General features: G+C 37.3%; 6 protein-coding genes and 1 non-coding gene across 8 annotated transcripts; 4 read left to right on the top strand and 3 right to left on the bottom strand.

Moving 5' to 3' along the window:
- Nucleotides 1–6: 6 nt before the first annotated feature.
- Nucleotides 7–78, bottom strand: TRNAE-UUC. Its single transcript has one exon. It is a non-coding gene; the product is annotated as a tRNA-Glu (tRNA).
- Nucleotides 79–196: 118 nt separating this feature from the next.
- LOC106322559 lies at nt 197–1930 on the top strand. Its single transcript, XM_013760617.1, has 6 exons — nt 197–434; nt 512–724; nt 811–977; nt 1234–1315; nt 1413–1481; nt 1569–1930. The coding sequence occupies exons 1-6, from the start codon at nt 330–332 to the stop codon at nt 1737–1739; spliced, it is 807 nt and encodes a 268-aa protein (XP_013616071.1). The 5' UTR covers nt 197–329; the 3' UTR covers nt 1740–1930.
- A 1829-nt stretch (nt 1931–3759) lies between these two features.
- LOC106327314 (nitrilase 2-like) lies at nt 3760–5920 on the bottom strand. The gene is made up of 5 exons (XM_013765441.1): nt 5661–5920; nt 5397–5576; nt 4670–4963; nt 4310–4591; nt 3760–4232 (listed from the first exon to the last, which is right to left on the bottom strand). The coding sequence occupies exons 1-5, from the start codon at nt 5818–5820 to the stop codon at nt 4069–4071; spliced, it is 1080 nt and encodes a 359-aa protein (XP_013620895.1). The 5' UTR covers nt 5821–5920; the 3' UTR covers nt 3760–4068.
- Nucleotides 5921–16769: 10849 nt separating this feature from the next.
- LOC106322802 lies at nt 16770–17479 on the top strand. Its single transcript, XM_013760939.1, has one exon. It carries the CDS (start codon nt 16868–16870, stop codon nt 17258–17260), a length of 393 nt encoding a protein of 130 aa, XP_013616393.1. The 5' UTR covers nt 16770–16867; the 3' UTR covers nt 17261–17479.
- A 212-nt stretch (nt 17480–17691) lies between these two features.
- Nucleotides 17692–19656, bottom strand: LOC106322801 (probable polygalacturonase At3g15720). Its single transcript, XM_013760938.1, has 6 exons — nt 19483–19656; nt 19216–19356; nt 18851–19009; nt 18482–18771; nt 18276–18384; nt 17692–18179 (listed from the first exon to the last, which is right to left on the bottom strand). The coding sequence occupies exons 1-6, from the start codon at nt 19654–19656 to the stop codon at nt 17754–17756; spliced, it is 1299 nt and encodes a 432-aa protein (XP_013616392.1). The 3' UTR covers nt 17692–17753.
- A 2376-nt stretch (nt 19657–22032) lies between these two features.
- On the top strand, nt 22033–23735 carry LOC106324855. 2 transcript variants are annotated; one of them, XM_013762849.1, is made up of 3 exons: nt 22033–22197; nt 22918–23129; nt 23224–23735. In XM_013762849.1, the coding sequence occupies exons 1-3, from the start codon at nt 22183–22185 to the stop codon at nt 23552–23554; spliced, it is 558 nt and encodes a 185-aa protein (XP_013618303.1). In that variant the 5' UTR covers nt 22033–22182; the 3' UTR covers nt 23555–23735. The 2 variants fall into 2 exon arrangements, with proteins under 2 accessions (XP_013618303.1, XP_013618301.1); XM_013762847.1 differs by having other exon boundaries at nt 22155–22272.
- Nucleotides 23736–24105: 370 nt separating this feature from the next.
- LOC106325558 (glutathione S-transferase F12) lies at nt 24106–25129 on the top strand. The gene is made up of 3 exons (XM_013763606.1): nt 24106–24330; nt 24417–24465; nt 24533–25129. Exons 1-3 carry the CDS (start codon nt 24184–24186, stop codon nt 24982–24984), a joined length of 648 nt encoding a protein of 215 aa, XP_013619060.1. The 5' UTR covers nt 24106–24183; the 3' UTR covers nt 24985–25129.
- The last annotated feature ends 91 nt before the right edge of the window (nt 25130–25220 follow it).

Consider the following 25220-nt stretch of genomic DNA (forward strand, 5'->3'; position numbering starts at 1 on the left):
AAAAAGCTCCGATGCCGGGAATCGAACCCGGGTCTCCTGGGTGAAAGCCAGATATCCTAACCGCTGGACGACATCGGATGTTATGTTCTGTATAATCAATGTACACTGAACTAAGCTAACCATTAATATATTTTGAGGAAGATGAGAAGAGTGTGGTCAGAGTGGACCGTGCACAGCACACGAAAATGCTGCAATCACCACGAAAAGGTTATCCTTTGGAAGCTTTAACACCTCCACAAAAAAATAAAATAAAAAGCTTCGTTCTCTCAAAACGCATGCAACAATATCGAAGTTGATAAGAATCAAAACAAGCTTCTTCCTGGTTTGAGATGGCATCTTCTAGTGCGGTTTCAGGAGCTACCTTCTTCACCAAAACCTCTTCAGCCTCAAACCCATCTCCCAAACTCCACTCCTCGTCTCCTCTCTTTCCCCAGGTAGGTTCATCTCTCTTTCCTTAACCCTCTTTGAATGTGATTTTTGGACTTAGCTTGAATCTTTTTTTGTGTTTTAGAAAACTGTGTTTCAGGGAGTTTCGTTGGAAGATTCGAAGAAGAGTGTATCAGAGATCTTCGCTGTCTCCGACAGAAAGATCGGTGGGTTAAATGTTTCGAGGAGATTCCAAGTCAAAGCGAGGACAGCAGCTTCGAAGACCATAGAGGTTGAAGTGGACAAGCCTTTGGGTCTGACTCTTGGACAGAAGCAAGGTGGTGGAGTTGTCATCACTGTGAGTTTTTTTTTTTCTACTACCTCTTACCGGCTTTATGTTGTTTGATATATTTGAGGGTTTTTGTTTAATTTTATTTTTTTCAGGGTGTGGAAGGAGGTGGGAACGCAGCAAAAGCTGGGCTTAAATCTGGAGATCAAGTTCTGTACACAAGCAGCTTCTTTGGAGATGAGCTTTGGCCTGCTGATAAGTTGGGGTTCACTAAAACAGCTATTCAGGCAAAACCTGATTCTGTCTACTTTGTTGTCAGCAGGTGAGTGTGTGTGCGTGTTTGTGTCTTTGCCTCTTTTTTATTTAAAAAACGGATTAGGATTGAAATTATCAAAAGTATCATATCAGATGGGTTTTGTGTGATTAATTATTTCGTATGAAACATTCAGTGAAAAGCTTTCATGGTGTAAATATTTTTGATATGCTTCATAAACTAGTACCTGAGGTGTCCACTGATGCTTTGTGCGGTTCTTTATTGGTTTTACGATGCAATTTGTGATTTTTTTTATCAAACACAGAGGTGCAGAAGTTGATGTGAAGAAGCTAAATAAGCGTCCGGCTCCTCCTCGGTTTGGAAGAAAGTTAACCGAGACTCAGAAGGCTAGTATAGTACTCTGTTTGTTTTCTGTATCATGAAACACTTTTCTTAAAGCTTAGTTAGTTGATTAGTCTGAAAATTGTTCTTTCTCTTTTGCAGGCAAGAGCTACTCACATTTGTCTTGATTGTGGATTCATATACACTTTACCAAAACCTTTTGATGAACAGGTGAGTCTGAATCCTTCACTTTTGTTCCAAGCATTCTCTAGTTCTGACAAGTGAGTGTCTGAGTGTGTTTTCTGGTGGTTTTTGCAGCCGGATACATACGTATGTCCTCAATGTATCGCACCAAAGAAACGGTTTGCGAGGTATGATGTGAACACAGGGAAGGCCATAGGAGGAGGACTGCCTCCGATTGGTGTTATTGTTGGCTTGTTGGCCGGTCTTGGAGCTGTTGGGGCTCTGCTTGTGTATGGTCTTCAGTGACATTTTTATATAGTTTTTTTTGTATACCAAAAAGTCATAAACTAAGCTTTGTGATTGTAAAGTGAGAATGTATATTGGTGACTTCATGACATCAACTTGAGAGTTAAATTCAGTTTACTTTGTGTTTGTATCAATATACACTAGAATTTGACCCGCGCGTCCGCGCGGATGTATTTTCACAAATATGTTTCTATCTGTTTTTCATGTCAATAATATACGGGCTAGGCAAAATACCCGAATCTGAAGAACCGAACTGATCCCGATCAGAAAAAGTAGTACCAAATCCAAACCGAAATTGATTAAATATCCGAATTAATTATAATTTTGGTTTTTGGAGAACCGAAACCGAATCCGATCCGAACATAAGTATTTCGGATACCCGAATGCATTCTAAATAGATTTATATATTTATATATATATATATATATATATATATATTAATTATTTTTAGATTTAATATATATATAACATCTATAATATATATAATACTTTAAGCTGGTTTAAATACTTGAAAATATATACAAAATAATCAATAGTAAATATATTAAATAGTAAACGTATACTTAAAACACCAAAAATACTTAAAATAATTATTAATTCTCTATCCAAATATTTGAACTAAACTAATTCATCTATGTTAAATTTAGGTATTCTCACATATGTTATTCAAATTTATATTTAATATATTATTTTGTTTATATTTTTTGAGAAATTTAAAGTATATAACTAGGACCGGCTCAACATTGTTAGGCGCCCTAGGACAAAAAAGGTTTTTTTTTACCCTATAAAATTTATATGCAGATAATGTTTAAATTTTTTAAAAAATTTAATTAGTAATATGTTGTATATAATGTAATGAAAATAAAACTATATACATATCAAATAATTTGGGCCATTTTCAATATAATTTATTATATTTATAATTTGTATATATATATATATATATATATATATATATATATAAATATAGATTTATAAAAAAATTGGGGTCCTTAATTATTATTATACGGGGGACACGGGCTTGGGTCCGGAACGGTCACACCGCTTGTCCCCCTAGTGAGCCGGCCCTTTAGATAATGAATTTTAAAATTTTAAAAGTAATTTAAATGGGTTATCCGAACTCGAACTGAATCCGCAAAAATCTGAAACGAACCCGAACTGAAATTTAGAAATATTAGAATGAGGCTGAAATCTTTTACCCCGGAAACCCGAAATCCAAACAGACCTGAACCGAATCCGATTAAGTACCAGATAGATAGTTTCTCATAATATAATGGACTTCCAATTTTTCTTTAAAATATAAACCCAATACTTTTTTTTCTTAATATATTGTTATCTATATTTCCAAACAAACCTATTTTTTAAAACTTCAATTTATGTTTCCAAACAAACTTTTTTTGTAACTACAATCTATGTTTCCAAACAATTTTTTTTAAAAAATTGCTATATATGTTTCCAAACAAACTTAATTTATACTTGAGTTTTAATAAGATAGATAGATAGATAGATGTAACAACAACCATTGCAAACAAAAAAGAGTTGAATTAAATCAATTAAATTGTATCATAAAATGAAGTGTTCTATTTAAAGTTACTTATTTGTAAATGAAAATTATACAAATATGTATAATTTAGCACCAAGTATTAAAAGTGATGTTCTTATTAAGTTATTTAACATCAATTCAGTTAAATGATACATTATCTACTATTTTGTTTCACTTTAATAAAACTGATATTGTTATATAGATTTATTTCAATTAAATAAATGATGTATCTTTTTTTTTGGACAACAAATAAATAAATAAATAAATAAATGATGTATGCACTTTAATAAAACTGATATTATTAAATCATTTTGGATCCCATCGGATAACGGATATTAAGTCTCAACCCTATCTAATGGGCCAGTGCTACAGCCTAGCTAACATGGATAGCGTTAAATCCATGATAACAAACCCCATCATTTCCTCCATCACACATTCAATGTTACCAGCATACAAAGCAATCTCTGTGACAGCCAATTAGTCCAGAATACACACATTATACCAATGTTCAAACAATACCACCAAACACAAAGATATAGGTCCACACGTAAAACATAACATGAAAACAACAATTCGAATACAAGAGAAGAGAACCGATTGGTTTAATCATACAACATACATATCCAGCTGGCTCTCTTGAATTATTGAGCATAAAGATAAACAAACTTGACATACTCTCTCGAAACAGATTTATTTGAACTCACAATAACATATGGCTGACATTAATTAACTCCAGTAGTTGAGGAGAAGGGAGAAGATACATTGACAACGACCTTTATATCTTGATTACTTGTTTTGCGGCTCTGAATCATCTTCAGCTTTCACCGACTTGGACACGAATGTAACCGGTTTATTTTGGTTCTCATTTACTCTCAAGTTAAATATATCTGGCCTTGAGTAATGCCCGACAACATCGAAGTATAACTTGGCTCTTGCGATATCACCAAGATCTAGATAAGAAAAAAAAATGATTAGGTAAAAAGGTTCATAATTTTCTGCACTAAAGCCTAAGATGAAGATCAAATACCAAGATCAGCAGTGATGAGACCCTCTGATTCAAAGTTTGGCCCGGCGAGAATCTTTCCCAATGGTGAAATAATGACACTACCGCCCTGGGAGACAATAGCCTCTTGGTGTTGCTCTGGGTACCAGTCGGTGAACAAGTAATCAGCATGGTCAGGGAAATCTTTACGCACGCAGAACTGGCAAGCCGACATCACGAAGCATCCACCCTCGATTGCAATGTGCATCATCGATGATTGCCATTCCTTGGAACCGTCAGCAGTAGGTGCACAGTATAATTCAATTCCTGCGTGCAGCAGCCCACTGTTAAGGAATGTGTTACATTAAAAAGTTAGAAAGGCGGCCATTTAATTAGGAGTCTTGCCTTTGCCATACAAGGAAGTCCTTAAGAGGGGCATCCTATTTTCCCAGCAAATAGCAGCACCGAGTTTGCCAAGAGGAGTGTCGTAGACAGGGATGGTTGATCCATCCCCGTAACCCCAGATGCAACGTTCGAGAGATGTTGGCATGACTTTACGGTGCTTGCCCAAGAAGCGACCTTCGGAACTGAAGAAAAGGGCTGTGCAATAGAGTGTATATCCATCCTTCTCCATCGCTCCCATCACCAAGTACACTTTGTTTTTCCTAGCCATCTCCGCTAGCGTGTCTACTTCAGGTCCTGTTGGTTCATCACAAAACCCCAAACACGTGTGAAAAAATGGAGTGTTATTTATGACCCAACCATGTGTTCAGTTGAACTATAAAGTCCCACTCCATTTATTCACTTACCTCTTTTGGAAATGAAAGTTAAGATTTGGTTTACTCATTTCTCACACCATTCACCATTAATTTAATCAAGTATATGTCCCCCAAAAAAATTCAATCAAAATTTTTCATAAGCAAATACACTAGAAATTAATTTATATACACTGATTACAGATCTACCAGGTTTTTACGGAGCCATGAATACTAGTAGTATTAAAAATCGAGATTCGGATATTTAATTTTTGGAACCTATCCGTGAGCACAGAGTACAAGGGGTATGATTTATATATTGTTTAGTTTTTAAGATGGAAACTGAAAGAAATATCATGCAAAGATTGGTAGCCTACCAGGAACCACAATGGCAGAAGCATGATATTTGCGGAAACAGTCACGACCAGCTTCGTTATGAACCCCAACCCCTATGCCGAACCTATATCCACGAGGATAGCCACCGATATACGCCTCGGGGAACACCACCAGCTGCGCTCCGTCGGCCGCCGCCTGCGCAATAAACTCTCCCGCCTTTTCTGCAAACTCAAGTAAACCGTTTGATACTATTTTGACGGATCTTGCAGGAAAAAAAAACTCTAGAAGAAAGAGTGAGGGTATACCTATAGTTTTGGGAGTATCATTATAGACAGTGGAAGCCTGCACGATGGTAGCTCGAACTATGGTGGATGGGAAATCGCAAGGACCCGGAGTAGTGGCTTTGGGAGCTGTTGCCATATCTTCAGTACCAGGCTTATCACTTTGTAGGTTAGTGATATTCATTGAGTTGAGAGAGGCCACATTTATATAGACTTTTTGTTACTTTTTTTACCAACTGTTAATACTAAAGAGAGAACACTAAAAGTTTTTTTTCATGGAGAGCCGTGCACGTATGTAGTATATAAATACAAAATGATTTATGAAATCAATTGTGGACGGTGAGCAAAAAAAATCAATTGTGGACAAAACAATTACAAAAAATGTTTTAATTATTTTGTGCTTAATGTACAAAAATCCATCCTTTTTTTGTTAGGTTTATTATGTCTGTCCTAAATTGCCAAAAAGGGAGGGAATCCACGTAGCCAAGCAAAGAAAAACGAACGAATGGACAAAATCCGTTGAAATGAAAATTATAAATTAAAAAAAAAACAATCTATATTATAACCAAAAAATTATATAAAAATTGTTAAAAACCTATCTAGTACTATTTAATAATTTTTTGGTCCTACAATAAATGAGTCTAACTATACTATATCAATCAAATCAATGCTACAACCATATTTTGGTCCCATCACTAAATTTTCCACGAAAGTGATATAATATTATGCCATATTCAAATATTCCCTAACAAACAATAATATATAGGGAGAATTGCCAAGTGTGACTCAAAACTTGGAGTCAAACCCAAAACAATACCCCAACTTGGGTCAAAGGCAAAAGTAACCTAAAAGGCTATTGAAATTACAACTATCCCCTTGTGACCAAACAAAAAAACGGAATTCTTTTTACGTTTCTACCCCTCGCAAGTCGTCTGTTTAGACGACTTGAAAATAAGTCGTCCAGACGACTTAACTGAAAGTCGTCTGGACAGTTAGTCTTAAACATAATTTAAAAATTTTGTAAAAAATATTTTGATAAGTGAAAAATGGGAATTATGTAATTAACATATGTCTTAGGAGGTATAAATTAAGATATAACAAATTTCAATTGTTTTCAGCATAGATGAGTGAAAGTAGTAGTGAGTCATGATATTCTTTAGTTTATGTTTCATCAACATATGTTGTAGTATTGTATGTGTTCTTAGGGTTAGATTTTGGAAAGCATTAAAACCGTTTTTGAAAATTTTTAAAATTACTTATGCGTGTTCATTTCTGTGTATAGTAAACACTATTTAAGTATAATTTGATTTTATAACGTGGTTAGTTAGTTAATCTAGTCATTTTAGTTTAGGGGTTCATTTTAGGGTCTAGGACGACTTAATATTTTGTCGTCTGAAAACAGACGACTAAATATTAAGTCGTCTGTTGTACATTATCAGCCAGAATAAGTCGTCTAAACCGGACCAAACCTTAAAGTTTACCAATGTAATTTTAAAGCTAACCGGATTATTTACCCAATATATAAGGTGATTTTTATTTTTTTTGTTTCATTTTTCGCGAAATTCAGAAACCCTAACAGTTCTCCCTCTCAAAGGCGATTTCGAATTCCCACGATTTCCGAACAAACCATCGTTCTCAACATCGGCTATCTATCTCACTTCATTCTCACCGTTGTCGCCGCAGCTTCTTCTAACCCTAGCCGCGCCGATTCCTCTAAACCCTAGCGCCGCCGATTCCACTATTTCCGAACAAACCGTCGCCCTCGCCACCGTGGTCACCAACGTTCTAAACACTAGCGCCGCCGCTTCTTCTAAACCCTAGCGCCGCCGCTTCTTCTCTGTAAACCTTAGCGCCGTTTCTCTGTAAACCCTAACGCCGCTAAGTCATCAATCTCGAGGAAAAGATGAACATAAAACGTTGTCTCTATCAATTTACTCATTCTCACCGTTTCACGTTTATTTTTTCAGATCTATAACCGCAATGACGAGTACTCCAACTCCTTCTGCGACTGGAAGACTTGTAAGTAATTTAAGTCGTCTACTAAGTCGTCTGGACTTATATTGTTGTCTTTGATTATTTTGCAGACAAAAAGGATGGATATTCCAGAACTCCCCCGTAGGTTATACACATCAGGGGAAGAACCAGAAGCCCACAATAGCATTTCGTATCATACGGATAACAGCAAGTTGCATACTGCTCTTAGGAAAGCTCTTACTGATGACGAATTTGAAGAGCTCAAGGAGTCGAGTTTGGGAGTTTTCATCAAGTTCAAGGAGCAGGGATTTGGTTGGGCTTCAAGGCTGGTTCACTACATGCTCAGTTTCAAGCTGGACATTAAGAAGAAGTATGAGATGTGGTCTCTCGTTGGTCCAGAACCTTTGAGGTTTTCACTGTTAGAGTTTGAAAACCTCACTGGTCTAAACTGCGAGTACATCGAGGACCTTGAGACACCAAAATGTGACGTTACCCCAGAGATGGTTTCTTTCTGGGGGATGCTGGGAGTTCATCTGGAAGCTGGGCCAACTACTGATCAGATAATAGCAGCACTGAAGAGATGCGGGGATTGGTCCAGGGAAGATCGCAAGCGGCTCGCGTACCTCTCCATCTTCACTGGATTCATTGAAGGGAGAAAGTTTTCAACCGCTACACGATCTACTCTGGCAAGGCTAGTGATGGATTTAGAACGGTTTGAGAATTATCCATGGGGGAGAGTCGCGTTTAAGGTGCTGATGGACTCTTTGTGGAACAAAGAAATTGCTGGCTGTTACACCGTGGATGGGTTTATACAAGTTCTTCAGGTCTAGACGTACACAGCTATGCCGGAATTGGGTGCTAGTATTGGTGGTCCCAGAGCAGACAGTCCGTCTCCACCGATACTGGCTTACGAGGGCAGCAGAGGCCGCAGATCAATGAAAGCTGCTATCTTGAGTCAGGTATTTACTTCAATCCAAAAGACTGCGCAGACGACTTATTATAAGTCGTCTGGAAAGTCTTCCATCTGGACGACTTATTAGACGACTTATAATAAGGCGTCTGGAAAGTCTTCCCAGCTGGACGACTTATCGGACGACTTAATTAAGTCGTCTGGAAAGTCTTCCATCTGGACGACTTATTAGACGACTTATAATAAGGCGTCTGGAAAGTCTTCCCAGCTGGACGACTTATCGGACGACTTAATTAAGTCGTCTGGAAAGTCTTCCATCTGGACGACTTATTAGACGACTTATAATAAGGCGTCTGGAAAGTCTTCCCAGCTGGACGACTTATCGGACGACTTAATTAAGTCGTCTGGAAAGTCTTCCATCTGGACGACTTATTAGACGACTTATAATAAGGCGTCTGGAAAGTCTTCCCAGCTGGACGACTTATCGGACGACTTAATTAAGTCGTCTGGAAAGTCTTCCATCTGGACGACTTATTAGACGACTTATAATAAGGCGTCTGGAAAGTCTTCCCAGCTGGACGACTTATCGGACGACTTAATTAAGTCGTCTGGAAAGTCTTCCATCTGGACGACTTATTAGACGACTTATAATAAGGCGTCTGGAAAGTCTTCCCAGCTGGACGACTTATCGGACGACTTAATTAAGTCGTCTGGAAAGTCTTCCATCTGGACGACTTATTAGACGACTTATAATAAGGCGTCTGGAAAGTCTTCCCAGCTGGACGACTTATCGGACGACTTAATTAAGTCGTCTGGAAAGTCTTCCATCTGGACGACTTATTAGACGACTTATAATAAGGCGTCTGGAAAGTCTTCCCAGCTGGACGACTTATCGGACGACTTAATTAAGTCGTCTGGAAAGTCTTCCATCTGGACGACTTATTAGACGACTTATAATAAGGCGTCTGGAAAGTCTTCCCAGCTGGACGACTTATCGGACGACTTAATTAAGTCGTCTGGAAAGTCTTCCATCTGGACGACTTATTAGACGACTTATAATAAGGCGTCTGGAAAGTCTTCCCAGCTGGACGACTTATCGGACGACTTAATTAAGTCGTCTGGAAAGTCTTCCATCTGGACGACTTATTAGACGACTTATAATAAGGCGTCTGGAAAGTCTTCCCAGCTGGACGACTTATCGGACGACTTAATTAAGTCGTCTGGAAAGTCTTCCATCTGGACGACTTATTAGACGACTTATAATAAGGCGTCTGGAAAGTCTTCCCAGCTGGACGACTTATCGGACGACTTAATTAAGTCGTCTGGAAAGTCTTCCATCTGGACGACTTATTAGACGACTTATAATAAGGCGTCTGGAAAGTCTTCCCAGCTGGACGACTTATCGGACGACTTAATTAAGTCGTCTGGAAAGTCTTCCATCTGGACGACTTATTAGACGACTTATAATAAGGCGTCTGGAAAGTCTTCCCAGCTGGACGACTTATCGGACGACTTAATTAAGTCGTCTGGAAAGTCTTCCATCTGGACGACTTATTAGACGACTTATAATAAGGCGTCTGGAAAGTCTTCCCAGCTGGACGACTTATCGGACGACTTAATTAAGTCGTCTGGAAAGTCTTCCATCTGGACGACTTATTAGACGACTTATAATAAGGCGTCTGGAAAGTCTTCCCAGCTGGACGACTTATCGGACGACTTAATTAAGTCGTCTGGAAAGTCTTCCATCTGGACGACTTATTAGACGACTTATAATAAGGCGTCTGGAAAGTCTTCCCAGCTGGACGACTTATCGGACGACTTAATTAAGTCGTCTGGAAAGTCTTCCATCTGGACGACTTATTAGACGACTTATAATAAGGCGTCTGGAAAGTCTTCCCAGCTGGACGACTTATCGGACGACTTAATTAAGTCGTCTGGAAAGTCTTCCATCTGGACGACTTATTAGACGACTTATAATAAGGCGTCTGGAAAGTCTTCCCAGCTGGACGACTTATCGGACGACTTAATTAAGTCGTCTGGAAAGTCTTCCATCTGGACGACTTATTAGACGACTTATAATAAGGCGTCTGGAAAGTCTTCCCAGCTGGACGACTTATCGGACGACTTAATTAAGTCGTCTGGAAAGTCTTCCATCTGGACGACTTATTAGACGACTTATAATAAGGCGTCTGGAAAGTCTTCCCAGCTGGACGACTTATCGGACGACTTAATTAAGTCGTCTGGAAAGTCTTCCATCTGGACGACTTATTAGACGACTTATAATAAGGCGTCTGGAAAGTCTTCCCAGCTGGACGACTTATCGGACGACTTAATTAAGTCGTCTGGAAAGTCTTCCATCTGGACGACTTATTAGACGACTTATAATAAGGCGTCTGGAAAGTCTTCCCAGCTGGACGACTTATCGGACGACTTAATTAAGTCGTCTGGAAAGTCTTCCATCTGGACGACTTATTAGACGACTTATAATAAGGCGTCTGGAAAGTCTTCCCAGCTGGACGACTTATCGGACGACTTAATTAAGTCGTCTGGAAAGTCTTCCATCTGGACGACTTATTAGACGACTTATAATAAGGCGTCTGGAAAGTCTTCCCAGCTGGACGACTTATCGGACGACTTAATTAAGTCGTCTGGAAAGTCTTCCATCTGGACGACTTATTAGACGACTTATAATAAGGCGTCTGGAAAGTCTTCCCAGCTGGACGACTTATCGGACGACTTAATTAAGTCGTCTGGAAAGTCTTCCATCTGGACGACTTATTAGACGACTTATAATAAGGCGTCTGGAAAGTCTTCCCAGCTGGACGACTTATCGGACGACTTAATTAAGTCGTCTGGAAAGTCTTCCATCTGGACGACTTATTAGACGACTTATAATAAGGCGTCTGGAAAGTCTTCCCAGCTGGACGACTTATCGGACGACTTAATTAAGTCGTCTGGAAAGTCTTCCATCTGGACGACTTATTAGACGACTTATAATAAGGCGTCTGGAAAGTCTTCCCAGCTGGACGACTTATCGGACGACTTAATTAAGTCGTCTGGAAAGTCTTCCATCTGGACGACTTATTAGACGACTTATAATAAGGCGTCTGGAAAGTCTTCCCAGCTGGACGACTTATCGGACGACTTAATTAAGTCGTCTGGAAAGTCTTCCATCTGGACGACTTATTAGACGACTTATAATAAGGCGTCTGGAAAGTCTTCCCAGCTGGACGACTTATCGGACGACTTAATTAAGTCGTCTGGAAAGTCTTCCATCTGGACGACTTATTAGACGACTTATAATAAGGCGTCTGGAAAGTCTTCCCAGCTGGACGACTTATCGGACGACTTAATTAAGTCGTCTGGAAAGTCTTCCATCTGGACGACTTATTAGACGACTTATAATAAGGCGTCTGGAAAGTCTTCCCAGCTGGACGACTTATCGGACGACTTAATTAAGTCGTCTGGAAAGTCTTCCATCTGGACGACTTATTAGACGACTTATAATAAGGCGTCTGGAAAGTCTTCCCAGCTGGACGACTTATCGGACGACTTAATTAAGTCGTCTGGAAAGTCTTCCATCTGGACGACTTATTAGACGACTTATAATAAGGCGTCTGGAAAGTCTTCCCAGCTGGACGACTTATCGGACGACTTAATTAAGTCGTCTGGAAAGTCTTCCATCTGGACGACTTATTAGACGACTTATAATAAGGCGTCTGGAAAGTCTTCCCAGCTGGACGACTTATCGGACGACTTAATTAAGTCGTCTGGAAAGTCTTCCATCTGGACGACTTATTAGACGACTTATAATAAGGCGTCTGGAAAGTCTTCCCAGCTGGACGACTTATCGGACGACTTAATTAAGTCGTCTGGAAAGTCTTCCATCTGGACGACTTATTAGACGACTTATAATAAGGCGTCTGGAAAGTCTTCCCAGCTGGACGACTTATCGGACGACTTAATTAAGTCGTCTGGAAAGTCTTCCATCTGGACGACTTATTAGACGACTTATAATAAGGCGTCTGGAAAGTCTTCCCAGCTGGACGACTTATCGGACGACTTAATTAAGTCGTCTGGAAAGTCTTCCATCTGGACGACTTATTAGACGACTTATAATAAGGCGTCTGGAAAGTCTTCCCAGCTGGACGACTTATCGGACGACTTAATTAAGTCGTCTGGAAAGTCTTCCATCTGGACGACTTATTAGACGACTTATAATAAGGCGTCTGGAAAGTCTTCCCAGCTGGACGACTTATCGGACGACTTAATTAAGTCGTCTGGAAAGTCTTCCATCTGGACGACTTATTAGACGACTTATAATAAGGCGTCTGGAAAGTCTTCCCAGCTGGACGACTTATCGGACGACTTAATTAAGTCGTCTGGAAAGTCTTCCATCTGGACGACTTATTAGACGACTTATAATAAGGCGTCTGGAAAGTCTTCCCAGCTGGACGACTTATCGGACGACTTAATTAAGTCGTCTGGAAAGTCTTCCATCTGGACGACTTATTAGACGACTTATAATAAGGCGTCTGGAAAGTCTTCCCAGCTGGACGACTTATCGGACGACTTAATTAAGTCGTCTGGAAAGTCTTCCATCTGGACGACTTATTAGACGACTTATAATAAGGCGTCTGGAAAGTCTTCCCAGCTGGACGACTTATCGGACGACTTAATTAAGTCGTCTGGAAAGTCTTCCATCTGGACGACTTATTAGACGACTTATAATAAGGCGTCTGGAAAGTCTTCCCAGCTGGACGACTTATCGGACGACTTAATTAAGTCGTCTGGAAAGTCTTCCATCTGGACGACTTATTAGACGACTTATAATAAGGCGTCTGGAAAGTCTTCCCAGCTGGACGACTTATCGGACGACTTAATTAAGTCGTCTGGAAAGTCTTCCATCTGGACGACTTATTAGACGACTTATAATAAGGCGTCTGGAAAGTCTTCCCAGCTGGACGACTTATCGGACGACTTAATTAAGTCGTCTGGAAAGTCTTCCATCTGGACGACTTATTAGACGACTTATAATAAGGCGTCTGGAAAGTCTTCCCAGCTGGACGACTTATCGGACGACTTAATTAAGTCGTCTGGAAAGTCTTCCATCTGGACGACTTATTAGACGACTTATAATAAGGCGTCTGGAAAGTCTTCCCAGCTGGACGACTTATCGGACGACTTAATTAAGTCGTCTGGAAAGTCTTCCATCTGGACGACTTATTAGACGACTTATAATAAGGCGTCTGGAAAGTCTTCCCAGCTGGACGACTTATCGGACGACTTAATTAAGTCGTCTGGAAAGTCTTCCATCTGGACGACTTATTAGACGACTTATAATAAGGCGTCTGGAAAGTCTTCCCAGCTGGACGACTTATCTGTCCATTTGTATTATATACGTGGTTAAACACAAGCCACCATGTTCCACATCCAATATACTTTAATCTTCATTAACAAATTATGTTATAAAAGTATTATAACCATAAGAGAAGGGTTTAGAAAAAAAAAACATATTATAACCTTATTTACATACAATATTTCTTCTTCAACTATCCTCTTCATTATGAAGATGAAATAGTTCCATATATGTTCAAAATTCGTGAACATTGAGCTATAGTATAGACCATAGATTTTACTATGAACATTAACATTTAATAGCATAAAGCTGTTATATAGACCATAGTAGGTCCGGGCATTTCGAATATCGGTTTTACGAAGTAATTTGTGATTTTTGAACAAACACAGAGGTGCAGATGTTGATGTGAAGAAACTAAATAAGCGTCCGGCTCCTCCAAGGTTTGGAAGAAAGTTAACCGACACTCAGAAGGCTAGTATAATACTCTGTTTGACTTCAAAGATTTAGATATTGTGGCTTGTTCGTTTGCTCACCCAGGTGATCCTTCTGGGTGAAGATGCAAATCGATGTTCGTTTTGTGCATTATAATGCTACATCTAGATGGATCACCCAGCTGAATTTTTAAAAACTCATCTCAAATTGTCACCCAAATGAAGGTGAGTCTTGATGGTGCATCTGGATGCAGATGCATCTAGTTCAGTCCAAAATGATTAATGAGAAAAATGACTTTTTAAAATCAAAATATTATTTTCAAACCGTAAATTCTATTTTTTTTTTTGCATATGCATTTTTCCGCTATAACCAAAAAATACATTTTCTCGCAAAAACTGAAAAACACACATTCCCGCTAAAACCGCAAGATGCGTTTTTCCGCAAAAAAAAACGTAAAACGCACATTTCCATAAAAACACATTTTTCGGTCAAACTAGTAAAATCATACTTTTCGATCAAAACCGAAAAAATACATTTTCCCTTCAAAACCGAAAAAACGCATTTTCCCGCCAAACCCCCAAAAAACGCATTTTTCCGCCAAAACCCAAAAAATGCATATTCCCGCCAAAACTCCAAAAAGCATTTTCTGGCCAAAACCGCAAAAAGCATTTTCTCGCCAAAACCGGAAAAATGCAATTTTCCCGCCAAAACCAGAAAAAAAAACAAATTTTCCCGCCAAAACCGGAAACACAATTTTCCCGCCAAAACCGGAGAAAACATAATTTCCCACCAAAACCGGAAAACAGAATTTTTCCGCCAAAACCGGAAAACACAATTTTCCCGCCAAAACAGGAAAAAAACATCAGAAAAACACAATTTCCCGCCAAAACTGGAAAAACACATTTTTCCCGCCAAAACTGGAAAACACAATTTTTCCGCCAAAACCGGAAAACACAATTTTTCCGCCAAAACCGGAAAACACAATTTTTCCGCCAAAACCGGAAAATAGAATTTTCCCGCCAAAACCGGAAAAACACATTTTCCCGCCAAAACCAGAAAAACACAATTCCCGCCAAAATTGGAAAACACAATTTTCCCACCAAAATCGCGAAAAAGCTTTTTCCGTCAAAATCATGAAAAAAAAATTTCCCGTCAAAATCGTGAAAAAAAAATTTCTCGTCGAAACACTTTTCCCGCCAAAACCGCAAAAATACACTTTTCCCGTCCAAACCGCAAAAACCTATTTTTCCGTCAAACCCATAAAAACGTATTTTCCGCTGAAACCACGAAAATACACTTTTTCGCCAAACACATTTTTCCTCAAAAACCGCAAAAATATTTTCCACCAAAACGGTAAAAATGTTATTTTTCCGCCGAAACGTAAAAAATTATATTTTAGTCATTTTATTAACAAGTCCACCTGGATGCAGATGAAAGTTAAAAAATGAAAAGTAAACGAACATAGTTGCATTCAAATGATTCATCTGGATGCATGGACGAAATGAAGAAACGAACAACACCTAGATGGAGCATCTGGATAAGACATCTAGATGGACCATCTGGATGCATCTTCCAAATGTACAAACGAACATGGCCCGTATCATGTAACACTTATCTCAAAGCTTAGTTATTTGATTAAAAGGTGAGTCTGAATCCTTCACCTTTGTCCCAACCATCTCTTCTAGATCTTATAAGTGAGTTTTCTGAGTATGTTTTCCGGTGGTTTTTGCAGCCGGATACATACGTATATCATTATCCATAATGTATAGCACCAAAGAAAAGGTGCCTCCGATCGGTGTTATTGTTGGCTTATTGACTAGCTTTGGAGCTGTTGGGAGCTCTGCTTGTGTATGGTCTTCAGTGACATTTTATAGAACTTGTATAAATTGTCTATCAAACAAGTCCTTAATTAAGTTTTGTGATTGTAAACCAAGAATGAATGTTGATGACATCAACTTGAGAATATAATTCAGTTCTTTTCTGTTGGTTCAAGGCCTGGGCATAGCTGCATCATCCGCAAATTTTAAAGAATTATTAAAGCATTTTTGCATTGCATGGTTTTCAATTTATCAAAAAAAAAACAAACTTTATTAAACTAATAAAAAAAAAGTGTTTATGGTCCTATAAATCTCAGATTCAACTATACAAGGGTTTCAAGATACATAAAAAAAAGCTAAAACAATAGTTTAAACTCTTTGACTCTTTGGTGCATAGAGTTTATTAGACAACAATAACCGAACCTAAATATTTATTCAACCCATAATAATTTTCTAAACCGATTGGTTTACTCATAATTCTCAAAATTAATGAATAAGGAAACCAATAAAGCTAGGTTTCGTCTAATTTGGGCTGAAAGCAGGCCCATTAAAACCTCCACGGTGTGAGACGCGTACACCACCACACAAGCGCCACGTGCCTCACCCTCCGTACACCTTCCTCCTCCTTTTAGTAGTAACCAAATCACAAAGCAAAGACCTAAACTTGCTCACGAAGAAAAAAATCGAAATCGAAATCGAAACTCTCCGCCGAGTCAGATCCAATCGCAAACCGTCTCCAATGGCTCTCGAGTGGGTTGTCCTAGGCTACGCGGCCGCCGCCGAAGCGATCATGGTCATCCTCCTAACCATGCCAGGACTCGACGCGCTCCGCAAAGGCTTGATCGCCGTCACGCGCAACCTCCTGAAACCGTTTCTCTCGATCATCCCCTTCTGCCTCTTCCTCCTCATGGACATCTACTGGAAGTACGAGACCCGCCCCTCCTGCGACGGCGACTCGTGCACTCCCTCCGAGCACCTCCGCCACCAGAAGTCGATCATGAAGTCCCAGCGCAACGCGCTCCTGATCGCGTCGGCGCTTGTTTTCTACTGGATTTTGTACTCCGTTACGAATCTTGTTGTGAGGATCGAGCAGCTTAACCAGAGGGTTGAGAGGCTTAGGAAGAGAGAGTAAAGCGTCGTCGTTTCGGGCTCTGATTTGGTGTTCTTTCTTTTCGATGTTTGCTTTTTATCTTGTGGAGATTGTAAGGATCTATGCTATATATCTCTTTATGTTCTTATACTTTAGTTCAATCCTCTGTGTTTAGTCTATGAATCTTGTCATAGTTTTCTCACTTGATGATATACTTTGCTCTGTTATCTTGGTTAGTTATGATGAATCTGTTTACGACTATGAAGATACTTTCTATTAAAAGATTCGAACTTGTGAAGGAATCACTTATGAACTATAAGCTTAGTTTTAAGTTAGATTAGTCCATAGCTTCCTGTGATAGGTGGTAATGTAAGCTAATTAAACTAGTTGCCACCATGGATCGTTGCTATCTTTTTTTTGAAAACTTTTGGTTTACTCGTAATTATAATTAAACTCTGATTAACCAGTTCTCCTAGTTTCTTTTTGGTTCTTTCAAGTTCAAAATAATGGATTACACAATGAGAAAAAGGCAATATCACCACCTCCCTAATGCTTTTTTCTGACAGCTAATATCAGAATCAAAGTACTTCCCATGAACATTCTTGCAAGAAGCAGACACCCTGTGACCTGATTTAGCTGAAACGAGATCCACATGGTCCATCACAATATCCACACATCCCAAGTTCGCATCGCAGTTCATTGTGATGGCTTCACTACTCGCAGATGAACCGTGTATTCTACTGTAACGCACATCGCTCACTCTCACGCCTCTGCCATTACCAGAACCGGACAGAGTCTGGTACAAGCGATTTACACGACAGCTTTGGTAGTTACTGTATTCAAAGCTTACGTCTCCGTTCTTGGCTCGGTCGTGGTAGTTCTGTTCGATGATAATAGGGTTCTCTGAAGCCACCATTTTGATATCCTCGAATGAGATTTTCCGAGCGAATCCTGATCCATTCTACAATACATTCCCACACACAAGAACAAAAAAAAAAAAGAAGAGTCAGTTTAATTAAGGAACATGCTGAATAAGATTTTGATGAAATGGACAAACCTGGAATGTCTTGATTCGGACACCGTTCTTTGTGTTTGACAGAGTACAGTTCTTTACTCTCACTTCTTCAACGGCTGAAAAATGTCCATTTTCTCCAAGGCTTCCTACGCTATAACACCAAATCCATCTAATTTGGTAACATATCCAATCAAGTTATGTTATATGACGATTGTTTATGAATCATGAATCTAGCTAGGAATAATCACCTGATGCCATGACCGGGGCCGCAAAAAATGCCGGTTATGTTGATATAAGAGGAACCTCCGTTGATAGCAATGCAGTCATCCCCAGTGGCAATAACAGAGTCACGTAGGTCGACTCCTCTACAGTTTGATATGTCTATACCATCCGTATTAGGACTATCACCAGGCGCAGTCATGTTTAGACCCGAGAGGCTGATGTTCTCTGAGCAGCTTAGACTTATGTGGTTACGAGGACTGTTCAAGTGGTGGAGGTTAGAGATGTGAAGACCATTACAGTTGTTGAAATGCATTGCCTAAGAAGAAAGAAACAAACGCAACTTATATTAATAAATGGTTCGATTATAGTTTGCATTTTATGAGTGCAACACTTACGGTGGGACGATGCTGAACGTTTCTCCACCACACAGAACCACGACCGTTGACGGTGCCGCCTCCGGTGACAACTAGACCGTTAATACTGCCAAAACTTATCCACGCAGGGTAATTTCCCGCATGCCAAGTGTAACCCGGCGCAACAAGATTGCCTCCTATCTAATGTAAATAAATCACCAAATATAAATATTGGTTCGAGTTATGGTTTTATAAGCTATAAATTGATTAATGTTAAAATCATTTTTTGTTGGTCCGGGCTATTAAATACAACTTCATTTGGATATTTTTATGTAACTTAAAATTAAGAAATTTTATCAAAAAAAAAAAAAAAAAAAATAAAATTAAGAAAGGGTATGTGTAAATACCAAAAAGGTGATGGGGGAAGACTTGCAGGGACCTTCGAATGTAAGAGGCTTAAGCATGAAGGTTTTTCCTAGAGGCACTAGAAAATTTGTCTTCCCTCTAATTCCTCCCTTACATGCAGCTTTCCATGCCTTAAGAAATGCCTGAAATATATTTATACATATCATACAAAATTATATTAAAGTAAGATACTATTTATATGCATTTATCTATGCAAAGATTATATAGTTTATGATCAACAAAAAGAAAAGAATGTTATATATATATACCTTAGTATCATCAGCCTTCCCATCGCCAACAGCTCCGAAGCTAGTGACACTTATGAATCCATGGCGTTTCAGTCCATTGTTACCATTATGAGCTTTTCTTTCTAGGCAGAAACCTAATTTGCTTATTTGAATAAGCAAGCATAAAAAGACGAAGAACAACAACGATTTGTTCATCTTTGCACGACCAGAAAACTTGATGATGATGATGATATATATTTCAAGGAGAATAGCGTGCAGATATATTTGTATAAAGAAAGGTCGTTAATTGATAGATACTGCGTCTGATTATTGTGTTTTTTTTTTCAATTTTTGGCAAGAGATTATATAGCTTCTCATCAATTTTCTGTGTTGTAAGCCGTTTATCAAAAAAAAATTTCTGTGTTGTAAAACTGAAACTGATCATTCGGAATATAAAAGAGATAATATTGAGATATCTTTATTTAACTATATGGAACTAGGTGTTTTCTTGCCCCATTTGTAGTAATAAATATTTTAAATTTAATTTTTTTTTTTTTTTTTTGTCGACGCCCATCTTTTAAGAAATTTATATTTAAAAAATATTATTATTATTTTCTTACCAATAATTTAATATAAATTTTGATTAACTAAACATACAATTAAGATAAAATAAACAATTTTGATATATATGTATAAAAATTATATTTAAGAATAATAATTTTTGATAGATTTTTATCTTTTGAGATAAAATATATTAAATCAATTTGTACATTAATAAAATAATTTGATATAAAAGTTGTATAATTACAAAAAAAATACAACTAAACAGTATTTTAAAAATTTGTTGATATATAAAAATCTAGTGATATTATGATTAAAATTTTATAATTATAAAAAATTGAAATAAATAATATTTCAAAAAATTGAAAATATTATTATATTTCTATTATTATATTATTTAGTGTCATTTAAATAGATTTACATTAATGATGATGTATAATTTATTACTATATTCTTAAAATTTACCAAAAATATAAATAAACATTAAATGTAATTATACATGTCATATTTATTTGGTCAAAGCATTATAGAATGATATGTGTCAAAATGACTTTGCAAATAATGTCTAAGGGAACCAAGAGCTCTTGGCCTAGTGGTATTGGAACTCCGGCTGGAGTGCCCGCCCTGGGTTCGAGTCGCCTTGGCCACCTTCCCGCCTATAACCGTGCGTGCCCGGATGGAAGGCCTCGTGGGGATTAGTCTGGGATTACCGCCTGGGAACCCCACGGTCATCAAAACAAAAAAAAATAATGTCTAAGGGTTGGTTCCAAATGTTAGCAAAAAAAAAACTACAATGGAATAGTTTAAAGAGCTTGTGTACCAAAATGTGAAAGATATCAACTTTACGGTATCCCCTGAACTATATTTGCAAAGTGATTTTGACACATGTCATTTATACAATCAATTTCACAAAACAAATATGACATGACTTCCAGAAAAATATGACATGGATAATTTCATTTAATGTTAATTTATATTTTTGGCAAACTTATTAGAATATGGTAATAATTCATATCTTACATTTAATATTGATATTTCTTTTTTGGTAATTTTTTTTTAAATATGGTAATAGCTCATACATCATCTATAAATAAATATATTCATATTGTAACATTTCAAATTTTGAAATATTATTATTTTTGTATAATTATACAATTTGTATTACTAAAGCTTTCAAAAATTTCAATTTTTTTTAAAAAAAATAAATATATGATCGTAATATCATTAGTTTCTTATATATCTACAAATTTTATAAATATTGTTTAGACTAATTTTTTGATAATTATACAATTTGTATTACTAAAGCTTTCAAAAATTTCAATTTTTTTTAAAAAAAATTGAAATTTTTGAAAGCTTTAGTAATACAAATTGTATAATTATACAATTTGTATTACTAAAGCTTTCAAAAATTTCAATTTTTTTTAAAAAAAATAAATATATGATCGTAATATCATTAGTTTCTTATATATCTACAAATTTTATAAATATTGTTTAGACTAATTTTTTGATAATTATACAATTTTCTAATATTTTATTAGTTTTATACAAATTGATTTAATATGTATCAAATCTATATTAAATATTAGTCAAAAATAGTGAAATCTATAATATTTAATAAAATTTATTTTTAAATATAAGTTAGATTAAAAAAATTATTTACTGCACGTGGTGCAGGAAAACACCTAGTATTAATTATATTTGCTGAAGGTGATGTTTTATTTATATGAGTTGATTCTTTTACGTTTCGATATAACTACATGACTGATTATGGGAAGGAATGATTTATGGATCGTCTATAAATACAAATAGATTCATTATTGGAGAGAAATTAAGGTGCTTGCGTCATATCTTATTTGGGTTTGTTAATCTATAAAGTTTCGGGCCTACGACGTTTACTCTGTCTCTAGGCCGAAGAACAAATGTTGATAAAACAGTTGGACCATCTAAATAAACATGTTTGAGTTGGGCCCATAAAATCACACGTAACCTTGTAACACCGTCGAATACAAGACGTCGGTGCTGGAAAACGGAAGAAGAGAGAAGATACCGAAAATAGCCCTTATTACGCGTGGATAAGGAGAGGCCACAAACAAAGAAAGTGAAGTGAGTGCGGTTGTGTTTAATGGGAACATACTTATAATATTATTAGAGGAAGAAAAGGAAAGGAGAAGGAAAGAAGAGATGGAGAAGAGAAAGGTAGTGATGTGCGGTGTGTTATCTCTTCTGGGTTTATTATCAGCTCTTACTGCCTTTGCTGCTGAAGCTACCAAAGTAGGGTTTCTGTTTCATTGTTTCTGCTTTGTAGTGAAATTTGGTATTTTCTCATGATTTGGGCTATGCATTAATCATTCGATGGTTGCTGAAAAAAGTGTTTTAAAAAGAGAAACAATAGTTCCTATTTCTTTGGAACAGATTTTTAAAAAGGTGACTTTAGTTGTGCGGTTTTTTTTTTTTTTGGAATGCGTGGGATGTTTAAAGATGAAAACTTAAATCTCTGATATATTTTTTTTGAATTATGAAGTTCATTGAAAACTCTTTGATTTGGGATTTTTTTTCCAGGGAACATTGTTGATTTTTGGTAAAGAAGCAGACAAAGACATGATAAGCTCTGTTTTTAAGTTTTTATTTTGTTCTGTCCTCTTGGTATATATATATCTAGTAATAGCATAACTATTCATATCTCTAGTATATCTATTTGGTAATAGCATAGGTATACATATCTGTAATGTCCTGTTTGTACATCTGGTAATAGCATAAGTACTCATATCTCTCTAATATAAAGTACTCTCCAACTTAAATCACATTTCTCTTGAACTAATTTCTCTGCATTTTTATAGGCTCTCATGCTTTTCTCTGCTATTGCAAGCCCTTTAAACTCGTCTTTAAAAGTTTTTTTTTCATCTTTAATCAACACAGAAATCTCAGGCCAAGCTTACCACCTCTGATTCACTCACACGATGCTCTTATCACAGAAGCCCTGCTTACAATCTAGGCTTCGCTTCAGCTGTCTTTCTAATGATGGCTCAGATCATCGTAAGCGTCGGAAGCGGTTGTTTCTGTTGTAGAAAAGGTCCTGCTCCTTCAAGATCCAAGTGGATTATCTCCTTAATCTGCTTCATTGTCTCCTGGTAACTCTCACTCTTTAACTTTATTTTTTTTTTTTGCAGTAACTTCCCTAGTTATAATGTCTGTTTACAAATGATGTTCTTCATGTTACGTTAGGTTCACTTTTGTGCTAGCTTTCCTCGTGCTTCTCTATGGAGCTGCACTAAACGATGAACACGCCGAGGAGGCAACGTTTCCGGATGCCCGCATCTGCTACACTGTCGGTACTGGCGTTTTCTCCACCGGTTCTGTGCTGTCGGTTGTTACTATTGCGCTCGGGATTGTTTACTATCTAGGTTTGAATTCGAGTAACCAAAACGTTGGTGTCACAAGGACGGTGGCTAACCAAGGAGGAGGAATAGCAATGGGACAGCCTCAGATTCCAGAGAGAGGAGAAGATCCTGTCTTTGTTCATGAAGATACTTACATGAGAAGACAGTTCACTTAAATCACAGAACAAGGCTTGCTTGGCATCACGTTAGGTTAGGAGAATATTTAGATAAAATGAAGTCTTTGTCTGATTTTTACCCCATTTTGTATCTTTCTGATTTTTTTGTGTGTATCATCTCCAACTTATTTCTATATTTGTCTTTATAATAGTAGTTAGAGGTAAAACTACTTTCATCCCACCTATATTTTTTCCTCAAAAATATAGATTGATATTTTTCTTCTATATTTTTATTATATATTTAGAAATTACTATTCTTAAAAAATTACACTGGAGTAAATTAAATTTCTATTATAGAGTTTTTTTAATTTTAGAAAAAAAAAACTGAAAAATACATTGGAGATTGTCTGCTTACCAGACTTGGTAGTTGGTAACATAACCGCCGGTCCGATCACATACTGTATTTGTTATTGGAAATTTTATTTTATTTAAACTTTTATAGAGGGATTTGAATGATATCCACGGTTAGTGGAACACCCACCACATGCTCTACCAACCAACCAGTCACAACAACAACCAGCTCTTATAAATGTCTCGAGTCTATTACACATCTACTCTCACTTCTTCTCATATATTTTATTAACATTAATAAAAACATTGTTACAAAGTTAATTGTACCAAAAACTATAATGGTTGTGAAACTATATGGGCAGGTAACTGCAGCTTGTCCACAAAGAGTAGTGCTTTGTTTTTTAGAGAAAGAAATTGAGTTTGAGATTGTTCATGTCGACCTTGATACATTAGAGCAGAAGAAACCAGAACATCTTCTTCGTCAGGTAGAATATTTTATAGTTTTCTAACTAGAGAAATAAATCATGTGATTATTATAATCTTTAGTATAACTATTGTTTATTTTTGGTAGCCATTTGGTCAAGTCCCAGCCATAGAAGATGGAGACTTCAAGCTTTTTGGTAACCATTCTAATTTTATAAACATTTTGGTTACAATTTCTAATCATTTATGTATCGTGTTTTGAAGAATCTAGAGCCATTGCGAGATACTACGCGACCAGGTACGCGGACCAAGGCACAAACCTTTTGGGCAAGTTTCTAGAGCACCGAGCCATCGTGGACCAGTGGGCCGACGTGGAGACCCATTACTTTAACGTTCTGGCGTTCCCCATTGTGCTTAACCTAGTCATCAAGCCCAGGTTAGGCGAAGAATGTGACGTCGTTTTGGTCGAGGAGCTCAAGGCGAAGCTAGGGGTGGTCTTGGACATATACGAGAACCGGCTTGCTTCCAACCGGTTTTTGGCTGGTGATGAATTCACTATGGCTGATTTGACGCACATGCCAGCGATGGGGTACTTGATGCGTACCGATGTAAACCAGATGGTTAAGGCTCGAGTGAATATGAACCGGTGGTGGGAAGAGATTACGGCTAGACCGGCTTGGAAGAAGCTTATGAAGATGGCTGGTTTTGAAGCTTAAGTTTATAACGTTCCAAACCAACTACGCGTTTCATACTTTCTGTTAATCTGTCTGTCTGAGTTTTGTACATTACAATAATTAAATCAATTTACTTTTGAAGATTTTAATTAATCAATTAATTCTAAAAAACATGAGCCAAACCCCCATGAACCTATGTTACTGTCTTTCTAATTTAATAAATTTTTTCATGTCATAAAACTAGTTTGGTGATTTTACTAAAGATTCATTAACTATTT

Source organism: Brassica oleracea, chromosome C2 (assembly GCF_000695525.1).
Source record: "Brassica oleracea var. oleracea cultivar TO1000 chromosome C2, BOL, whole genome shotgun sequence".
NCBI classification, from domain to species: Eukaryota; Viridiplantae; Streptophyta; class Magnoliopsida; order Brassicales; family Brassicaceae; genus Brassica; species Brassica oleracea.